At 42.3% G+C, this 10464-nt stretch overlaps 1 protein-coding gene across 3 annotated transcripts in view; it reads right to left on the bottom strand.

Moving 5' to 3' along the window:
* Nucleotides 1–8847: 8847 nt before the first annotated feature.
* Nucleotides 8848–10464, bottom strand: part of cdh4 (cadherin 4, type 1, R-cadherin (retinal)) — a 224005-nt gene continuing 222388 nt past the window's right edge. For all 3 annotated transcript variants that reach the window (XM_085273228.1, XM_085273226.1, XM_085273227.1), the window contains one exon: nt 8848–10164. In XM_085273228.1, coding sequence (XP_085129354.1) covers nt 9958–10164 — 207 coding nt within the window. In that variant the 3' untranslated portion in view covers nt 8848–9957. The remainder of the gene's footprint in view (nt 10165–10464) is intronic.

The raw sequence follows: 10464 nt of genomic DNA, 5'->3' as shown, positions 1-10464 counted from the left end.
ACCACACTCTGTGTGTCCCCACGGGGCTATACAACCATCTATTAAGCAAAACTCCCAGGAGCAAAACACTCAGCTCTTAACCCAAAAATGAAATCATGCACGCAGTCTGCTACCAGTCTGTCCGCTTCTTTGTGGAGCTGTCTTGTTCGAGTCAGTCTCCATTATCAGCCCACACAGTGCACTGGCAACAGCTGCCACATCAGCTGCTACATTCACTATAAACCATAGGCTGGAAGTAATTAGGCCATTCTGCCACTGGGACAGTAGCCTGATGTTACATTGATTAGGAGCAGCTTTCGTATCTGTGCCGACCAAACGGGAACAATAATATTTGGATCCATCAGTGGTTATGAACCATAGTTTCTTTTTTTTTTCTAATGAAAGTTGATCTGGAAGCCACTAGATGGCAATAGCTCATTTCTTCTCATTGCTAGGCTGTGTTCCTCTTAATACTTAAAATCCTGGTTACATTTGGGTGAGTTTAGAGTTCATGTGTTCATATGTTTACACCCGCAATACAGACCTCCAGTTAAGACTGCCGTTCACTTGGTGTTTTGCATAACATTTGGCATCAGAAGGAGATGCAGTCTGCTGTTAATAATATAAAAGCATGGCGCTGCTGCGAGAAAGCACAGACGTGAAGAAAAAAAAAAAAGCAAGCTTTTGGCCACGAGTACAGAACCAGTGTGGCGTGACAGTCCCTCTGTCTGGTGGCGGTGGTGATTCAGGTAAGGCCTTGCCCCTTGTGCCTCAGCCCAATCCAATATTTTTCCATGTAATCCCCCTTCCACTCCTCAACACTGCTGCTCTTTCAGAGTTAAGTCCACATAAGCTCCCACTTGAGTGCCAGAGGCAGAGCAACAACAGTGATGGCGCGGTTGCCTAGCGACGTCTCAGTCGCTGCACCTGAGGGTGTTGGGTAAACACCCTGAGCCTGCTTGAGGGAAGAGCAGAGAAGTGACATCACTGTTTCCTTCCATGACATTTATTAAAGAGGGCTGTTATTAATTTCTTACACCAACTCTTGTCATCCTTCTTTCACCCCAGGGTGAGATTACATAATAAATTGAAAACAAGTTTTGCGCGCGTGCACGCATGCTCTTGAATGCTTCACTGTTATGTAGCTGTGGGTAGTTTTGTCAGATTCCAAGATGGGATTTGACTGATCTCATAGTGCCTCTCAGCAGGGTGTTCCTCTTGCACATTTATGATAAGCCTCCTGTCTAAAAAGTCTGCGCTTGTTTACGCTTGTAGAGGGGCTCAGTTTTAATGATGGTTAGAGGCTGATAAAAGGTCCCCTAGCCCCCATTACTTACAAGAATTTGAAGCCTATGAAATTCTTTATTAAGGTAAGACCCCTATAGCCACATGAATAAGAGGGATGTGAAATTTCTAACTTTGACGTTACTTTGCAGCCAAATGAATTCAAAGTCGCATTCATAATCCGACTGTATTCATGCTGTGAGACAAATGCAATAGTAAAAGTCAGTTAATCAATTTTTTCCTTTTCAACGCCTCCTTGCATAATGTTGATTAAGCTTTGAGCTTATGAATAAAACTCCCTCCCAGGAGGGACATAAAAATGTGATTTGAATGAACTGATGTGGCACAGTGTGATTCAGTCGCCGCACTTTATCATCCATTAGGATGCACAAACCCACTAGCCCATAACTACTTTTATTCTCAAATGAAAGAGATTTTTTTTTTTTTTGCCCTCCCTTGAGGAAAGAAACTTTCCAATGTAACATGCAGCAACAGTTCATTAGTTTACATTTCCTCACATCACCAGTTCATGTGTGTTTGTGCCCTTGGCCCACCCAAGCTAATGCTGCCTTTAAGACTCTTTTGTTATGGGGGTCATGCAGGGCAGCCTGCTTTGGCCCGGAGATACTATAATAAGGCCAGTGTTTATGAGCGCTGCTGAAATGGGTTTGTAGGCGAGGCTGAACCTGTGCGGTATTGACGCAGGGGTTAATAGCCTGTTGGCCTCTTTAATGGAGCTGGATCAGGCCAGGCAGCAGGTACTGTCAGCCCACAGAGGAAGAGCCTCTCTGTTTACAAAGTCATCTCTAATTTGAAGAGGAATAGTCACCAAGGGGTGTACATACGTTGGTGACTTGCATCTAAAGACGCACTTATGTGCCTTGCCAGACTGTTTGCAGGACAGTTTACAGTGCTTTGCTGTATACACTGATCCACTGAAAAAGTCACAAAGCTAATGTTCATTGTCTTGTTATAATACAACATTTTGCCAGGAAATCTTTGTTCCTGACCTGACAGTCATTCGTTTGTTTCTTTGACACTACCACCCACTGCTAGTATCACACCCCAACAGCAGCAGTCTCCCCCAGTAGGGTGATGTACGGCACTACACCACAAAACCTTTGTTTTGGAGATGCTCAGGGAACATCTCCAACTGAGATACTGACCCAGCCTCCAACCTCCCTGATGCCCCTCTGATGGAGCAGCTGCTGGATAGGCCTGAACCACCTGCTGCTGACACCTACTTATTTGCACTAGATATAAAGTAATAAGAGGCTGATGTGACTATCATTAGTTTGGCTGTATATTCAACTTTGCGGATTAATATCTTAATGCCCCCCCCCCCCCCCCCCAAAAAAAAAACCCCAAACAAACAAACAAACAAACAAACAAACAAACAATTTTGAGATATTAAATTGTAAATCATGATGGGAAGCAGTGGATTAGTGCACATTAATCGGAGGCTCTGCAAATATAAAACAGAAATCAAATATTAAAATATATATAAATGACCACCAGTCAATTATAGGCACAAGCACTCACCTTTAAGCCCTGTTAAAGATTCAGAGGCATGACTGAATTGTACAGAGGTTTTTTCTTTGGGTAGACTTCACCATGAAACATGCACAAATGATGCCCTATACATAGTGTAAGTAGTCTACACATAAGACCTGAAGTGGTAGTAAAATTATTTTGTTATTGTTGTATCTACAAGATAAACTATGTTCCACATGTATTGTGATCAATTATTTATTCACACTAATGATGGTGCTATACATGCATTATTCATAGTAAGCTCTGGTGTTCCTCAAGTGATGCTGACAGGGGGAAATGGAGGGGCAGATGGGAATGTAAGCTTGATTGTACCCTGAAGGACACCAGAGACTGACTTGGCTGCAAAGGAATCGTCCCGTACCATTTAGAGATGTAGCCAGAGTCCTGGGGAAGGCACTTAACCTGTGGCTGAGGTGAAGAATTACATCCACTTGATTGGAACAGCTGTTCGGCTTGAGGATGCAGCTCGGATTTCCCACTGCACTCTAGCATGTAATCACACAGAGACGCTGGCCTGTGCAGAGCTGCTGAGCATCAGTAGCAGCACGTTCTTGTATGTTCTTGTACAGCTGTTAGCAACAAACCGTATCCCATGATTCATTCAAGAGATTATATTATATCATACTGTTCGTGCTTATCATTGGGAATGTGTTCGGACAGTAATTTCAGCTATTAAAAAATGTTAGAAAATGTTTTTATTCAGCTCCAAACACCTTGGATTCTCAAAATGCATTTCAGTCCTAAGTCATGTGTATAGGAATTTCTTTTACTTATGTATTAATCACATTATTTTATTGTATAATGCCTTGGTGCCACTGGATTTTAACAAGTCTCACACTCATACATTAAGACAAATGGTGGGGGTCTAGTAAGGAAGTTGGGGGAAGCAGACCACTCCACAGGAAGAAACTTTTGTCTCTTTGAGGACTCTGGGAGGTAGCAAGGGAGTGTGAACCTTAAGGTGTGAAACAGCTGTGTACTGCCTTTTGTTCCTGGAGAAGGTATTTAACTGAGAGCCATGCTAGGCTCAGTGAGACTCTGCTGCCCGTCTGCCCCGCGGTCATGCAGGCTATCCACAAGCTTAGTTTTCAGTTCTTTGTTTTTTGATTAAAGAATGTTAGCTACCGCTCGTCTGCAGGCTTTATTTAAATGGAAAACTTCCACAACACATGTTATATTCCTTCCATCAAGCAACACCTAGTTAGGTGTAATACAGACTTTCTGTTAAATAATTTAAGTCTCAAGCCCAAACCACGTTAACTTTGTAACTCCCTTCAGAGCCACAGAAGTCATTCATCGGATGTTTTGTTTTTCCTGCTGATTAGGAGCCTACTCACTGTGACAACTAAGCAGAGCTTTGTGTGTAAATATTTAAGTACATCCGAGAATCTTACTGCAGTACAAGTGTGTTGCTGCAAAGTTTATCCAAGGATCCCAAGTATGTCTTCTTTCGGCACTGGAATCACAGCAACTGAACCTTTTTGTTGCTGTGAGGTCATTTTGTTAACCCTCTCAGGCTCAAATTAAGTTTTTGTTGCTAATGCTCAAAAGAATACCTGCAGTGGTACTTCATAACTCATAAACTCATAAAACATGTATGTGGGTTAATCAGGTTGTTAGCTTTTAACTGTTGCAAATCTGCAACGCCTGCCTTGAGAGAGTTAAAAAACAATCCCCAAGTACGAGCCCAACACAACCGGAAGTCTGCGTCCATGACTGGTTCTGTAATGCTAGGCCGGCATGTTAGCACTCAGAAACCTGTGGTGGAGAAACTATTCACACCCTTTACTTAATTAATTAATTAGCTCTATCATCAGCAAAGTCCTTCGACAAAAATATACATGAATTAAAAGCAAAAGTGCTGAATGCAGAACAAAGTGTCCTGTGACTCTTTTATTGTTGTTTAATTATTGTTAATGCTGTTGCTGTTTGAGGAGGAGCTCATTTGGAACTATTTGGTAACCAAGTGCAACTAATGGTTAGTTTCACTGTGGATTAAATGACTGCTTAGCTTGTAAAATCAAATTCTGAGATTCATGAGTCTCAAGTGTTCCAAACACTTATCAAAAATAATAACAAATCCACTGTCAGTTGACTAATTGAATAACTGACTTAATTCAAGAACAGTGGCTACTTCATCAGCTACATGTTTGCTAATGAAAATGAGCCAATCACATGGCAGCTCAGTGCATTTGCACATGTTGATATGGCCATGGTGACCTGATGGAGGTCAAACCCAGCATCAGAATGGGGAAGAAAGGGGATTTAAGTGACAATCAAGAGCATCTCTGAAAAGCACCACACCAGCACTCGAAGCTGATGGGGCTGCTGTAGCAGAAGGCCACACGTTTGAAAGCAAAAGGGGTCCAGCCCTGTTTTAGTAAGGTGTAACTAATGAAGTGGCCATTGAATGTATATTTTGTGTACATAAATCCCACTTTACAAAGTACCTACTAATAAATATATTAAACTGGATGTACTTTTAGATGTATTCAGAGCTCTTAATACATCTAAAAGGGAGGTATTGTACTTCCAGTTTACTATATTCATTACTAGCTACTTTATAAATTGTGATTTCTGTACAAAATAATAGAATAGAATAATCATTTTATAGTATTTGTCATAATGAATGATACTACATTAAAAGGATCACCAGTCTGATTACAGTTAATCTTTTGGGTACATGAATATCTTTCAAAATGACTCACAATACAAATACTATTTGTCACATTTGACATTTCATTCAAATCCAAAGCGGCCAGCTTCACGGTGAACAGATTCATCTTTCAAGCACCTGTTTGTCCCCCCAGGGTCCGGACTACTTGTATACAACATAGCCTTTATTTCTCAGAGGTACTTTTAATATTTGGATAAATTGAAGTGCCTGCTGTGAAGATTATTGTACCACAGTCTTTCAAATTAGCATTTATGAGTTTTGAGGGTTATCATAATTCATCACAACGCACCCTCTTAGTTCATTCTGCTTAAATAGCCCATGGATAAGAAGTAAAATGCTAATGAGTAACTAGTTGTCGTATAAATGTAATGAAGCGCGGTATATACCTCTAAAATGTGGGCTTATAAAGGGAGTCAGTGCACATAGTTACTCTGTAGCACTCTAAGATATATTTTAAGATTAAAATGTTTCTTTTATTTATAAGACATGCTGAGAAATACTGTTTTCAAATGCTGTTTCAAAGTGCACTGTTTGAAGCCTGATTGCTGAGGGAACCATGTCTTGGTAATTGTACAGCGTCTACACTGGATCAGTCATCCGTATCCTACGTGACTGGTTGTAGGTATTTTCTCCCCCACTTAAGCAGAAACATCAAATTTATTCTGCTGCTTTGATCTCATTTTAGACAGAGTCCTGAAATAGCAGCAGGCTCAGAGTGGTGTCAGCAGAAGCTCAGCCAACAGAGCCTGCCCGTCCTGCGTGGTACTTGTGCTGAATAACAACATTAACACTTAACTGTGAACAGTTGATCACGCAGCCGGCAACAGAACCAACATCCGGTCATGTTTTTAAGATTGGACTGTTCTCAGCACCTGCCCAAGAGACTCACTAGCTGTATGGAGAGGAAATGAAAAGAGCCAGGCTTGGACATGTTTGAAGAAGAGAACTTTATTTACAACACACAAGGCACCGGCAGCAAGCCAGCAGCAAAGCTCTCAGTCTATATATGCCATTTATCAAGGGGGTGGGGGTGATAAACGGGAGTTTGCTTTCTTCTTTCACGCTGCACTTTGGCCACAAGCAAACCTAGTGAACTTCTTCTAAGCCCATCAAAGATCTCTCCCCTGAAGTTAATCATCCTTTCTGCCACCTGGCTAGGACCAACAGGACTGTTTAACAATTTGATTATTATGTCAGGGCAGCAGAGCCCACTGTTGATGGCTCTCTTATGCACACAGGTCCACAACCCTGCTGGGTTCATAGAGGATTTCATTATTGTACTACAGAAAAAGGTTAACTTAGTTTTATGTTCTCATTACTGGGATACTCAGGGAATCAAAGCACCTCTCATTAACTAGTTCAGCGTGTTCCATCAGCTCTGCTCACCTCTACCTGTCTTCTTCACCTCCTCATTGCCCAGCCCTCTAATTTCTGGCCACAGCGGGCCATGAAGCATCACTCTTTTTAACACCATCATATTTAATCTTTTTTTCCCTAACAATTTTCTTAATGTTATGCATTGTTCTTACTTGAATCTCACTTCCTCTGCTGACCTTCTCCTCCATCCTACTAATCACCTCTCAACACGGCCTACCTGCATCTTGCCACCACCTCATTTTTCTCGCTCTCTCTTTTTGCCTGGCTCTCTGAGTTCTCTCTGGGTGTCTCATTAAAGGCGCTCTATCTAATGAGATTACGCCGTGGGGATTAATGGTGTGGCTAATTGATAGACACACAGCCAGAGAGGATTAAATCCCTTTAAGTCCCCAGTGGGCTTTTTGGCGCTTCAGCTGACTAATTGAAATCACAGGAATGGACACAAATATACTTCCTGACCCCACACACTGCTCTAACAATCCTTCCTCTATGATGCAATAACATGTATAGTGGGTATGTTTCTTTTCTTTTTTTATTAGAAAATGAAGCCATATCCAAGCAATAAGGTCAAAGATTAACTGCATAATCCCCCGGGGAGGCTGGTTTCATGACGCTAACACTTAAAAATACATTATTCCACAGTGAAAAATGAAGTAGGTGTAACAATTCCGAGTGCAGATACAAACCAGTCGATTCAAATGCAAATCAAGGTGGAAAAGCAGTGAACTTAAAGCTAGAAGAGTCCTTTCATATTTTAAATCATAGTAAAAAAAGACAATCCTGATGAAAAACCAATGTGTGCTGCTTTCAGCGCAACATCAACATCAGCGGTCAGTAGGCATGGGTGCACTGGTGCATTGCTTTCTGCCACAGTGCTGTTTTTGGTACTGTCATAGGGTCTTATGGCAGAAATCTAAAAATCCAATATTTACAGAGCACTTTAGAAATAAAGTCGTACCAATACTGACTTGAAAGGAGAACTATCATGCTCATTTACAGCTGCATGTCTTTATTCTTGGAGTCTAATAAAGTAGGTGAGAGTGGTGCAGCCGCTCACCACAGGGTCGGTCTAAAACCATTTTAGTTCCTCTTCTCTAAGGGAATGCACAACTTTCTTCTGATTGGCTGCCACTGAAATTTAAATATCCTGGTAACGACAGATGGCTGCCCCTCTCTGAGCCTGGTTCTGCCAGAGATACTTCCTGGTAAAAGGGAGTTTTTTTATTCCCACTGTTGACACCCGTCCTAAATAAGATGCCTTATTTACCTCCAAAAAAAATGATGGCACGCTTTCAAAACATGTGTTGTTTATTTTCTGAAGCGCACATTCAGTATCTAGATGAATGAATAAAAGAATTGCAGCACACTGATTAATTGAACAACTATCAGCAGACGTGGCTAATGAACGTTCCAGTGTCCCAAGGCCAGAAGCCAACAAAAGGAACACGTCTGTCACAGACAATACAGACTGAAATGGAAAGAGCATGTCTTCATACACTAGAAAGAAAAAGAAAAAAAGTATAGATCAAAGTATTTTATGGAATTAAAAAAAAGTATAAGCAGGCATCTTAAAAAAAAAACAATTATATGCTTCAACAGAAGACAAAAAAAATAAAACATAAATACCCACATATTAAAAACGAATGGGCCAAAAAATCCCTTAAGCTCACCGTAGAGCCACAGAGAGAGAGAGAGCAGCAACTTTTATGTCAATACTTCAAAAATATGTATCTTACAGTATTTTTATTTTCTCAGTGTCTTTTTACAGAGTATATTCATATAGCTTCTGCAGACTATTTTCACATTCTCACCACAGAGTAACAAGTGCTTGGAGTAAAACATTTGGAGAAAAAAAAATCATGCACCTTTTAATACATTTGTTGGGCTATAAAAAACGGGAATGTTCAAGGCGACCCCCCCCCCCCCCCCCCCAAAAAAAAAACAACAAACAACCCCCCCCCCAAAACAAACCAACAATCTTCCTCAGACACCTTTGTTCCAAGTCATTTCAAGTTTCTTGTTCTTACACTGATTAATCAGATCATGCCTACGTAAGCTTTACACTGTGGAGAAAGCAACACAAAACCATACAGGGCAGGCAAGTGTCTCAACATATAGGCTCTGAAACTTGTGTGTCCACAGAGGAAAGGCAGGCATTCTCCACTAAATTAGAAACCCCCCCCACATGTTTAAAAATGGTCTCACACAAAGTCAGCGTCGGGCGCTGCAGTTGTGTTGACAATGTGAAAGTTGGACTTCAGCGGAGACCTTTGGAAAAGAGGGTGCTCTTCCCTCTAGCGACTCTTAGTGGGTTCCTTCAGGCCATAATTTGTTGGGTTACGATATCCGATGGTATGCCCTGGCTGTGTCCTTCCCTCCTGGGACTGGCGGCTGGGGTTGTTTCATGTGCACCACTGTGAAAAAGGAGAGGAGATTGACAGGCAGGGCCGGTTTGAGGAGCGCAGGTTTGGGGTGGGGTTGGGGGGTGGTCGACGGGAAATGGGGGAAGTGTCTCCACTGTACTGCACGAACGGCAACCGATCCTGAGATAGCAGGAGTCTGATACAAAAAACACACCACAAAAGGCACTTTATAAAATGACAGTGCTTCTGTTCTAAGGAAATTCAAGTTGACAGAGTTAAAGAGAGAGTCAGAGAGCGTCTTCCCCAAAAACATACTCTTCAGCGTGAAACTAAAGCGAGAGACATTGTTTCTTTTTAACAATGAATCCAAGCACAAATTCACTGCTCCTGTCTCTCATGACCGCCTTGGGACATCCGGATCCAGCGCAGTGAGAGATAAACAAAAGAAAATTAAAATGAAAAACGAAACATCACACTACAAATTTGCCACAACAAAAAAAAAAGTTTTTATATATAAAGCCAGAATACAGTTGCGTTGCAGCGGAATTCATGTTTGCGGGCCTGGTTGCTGTGAGCAAACGGATGCAGCCCATGTATGGGTCCATTCCTCACACGGAGCCTGCGTCGTGTAGTTGGCCACTCCTTGCTGCTTTTACAGCAACGTCCATCCAGCCGGTCCCGCCTCTCCCATCTGCAACCCCACCCAGCCCCGCGGCGCCGCTCTCAGTCATCGTCCCCTCCTCCGTAGAGGTCAGCTAGCTTCTTAAAGCGGGGGCCCCAGTCGTTGAGGTAGTCGTAGTCCTGGTCCCCTGAGCTGGTGGAGTTGAGCGAGCTGACAGAACCAGCGGTGGAACCACTGCCCTCGTAGTCAAACACCAGCAGGGAGTCGTAGGGAGGAGCGGTGGGGTCGTTGTCTGCTGCCCTCAGACCCTGGAGGCACAAAGACAAGAAAGGCTGAACTCCCACTCTGAGCACCTCCTCTTTATCTGCTCAATTAGTAAAACTGGGCTTAGGCCAATAACTGCTGCTCATCAGAAATATAATGGAGGAGCTCGTTTTTCACATAGCAACAGGTTAAGTGTGCTAGACCGTAAAAGGTGCAATAAAATGAAAAATAAAATCTCATCTGGCTCATTCGCCCATGAACACTTTAATGTTGCATCACAGCCTGAATGCTATACACTGAGAGCAAGCACGTTTGGCGGTGCCCCTGACGATGCCAGTACAATC

Source organism: Mchenga conophoros, linkage group LG5, assembly GCF_057382185.1.
Source record: "Mchenga conophoros isolate Kocher_MC1m ecotype Shallow Benthic linkage group LG5, M_conophoros_male_GT1.1, whole genome shotgun sequence".
NCBI classification, from domain to species: domain Eukaryota; kingdom Metazoa; phylum Chordata; class Actinopteri; order Cichliformes; family Cichlidae; genus Mchenga; species Mchenga conophoros.
This window is presented reverse-complemented; position numbering and strand designations above follow the sequence as displayed.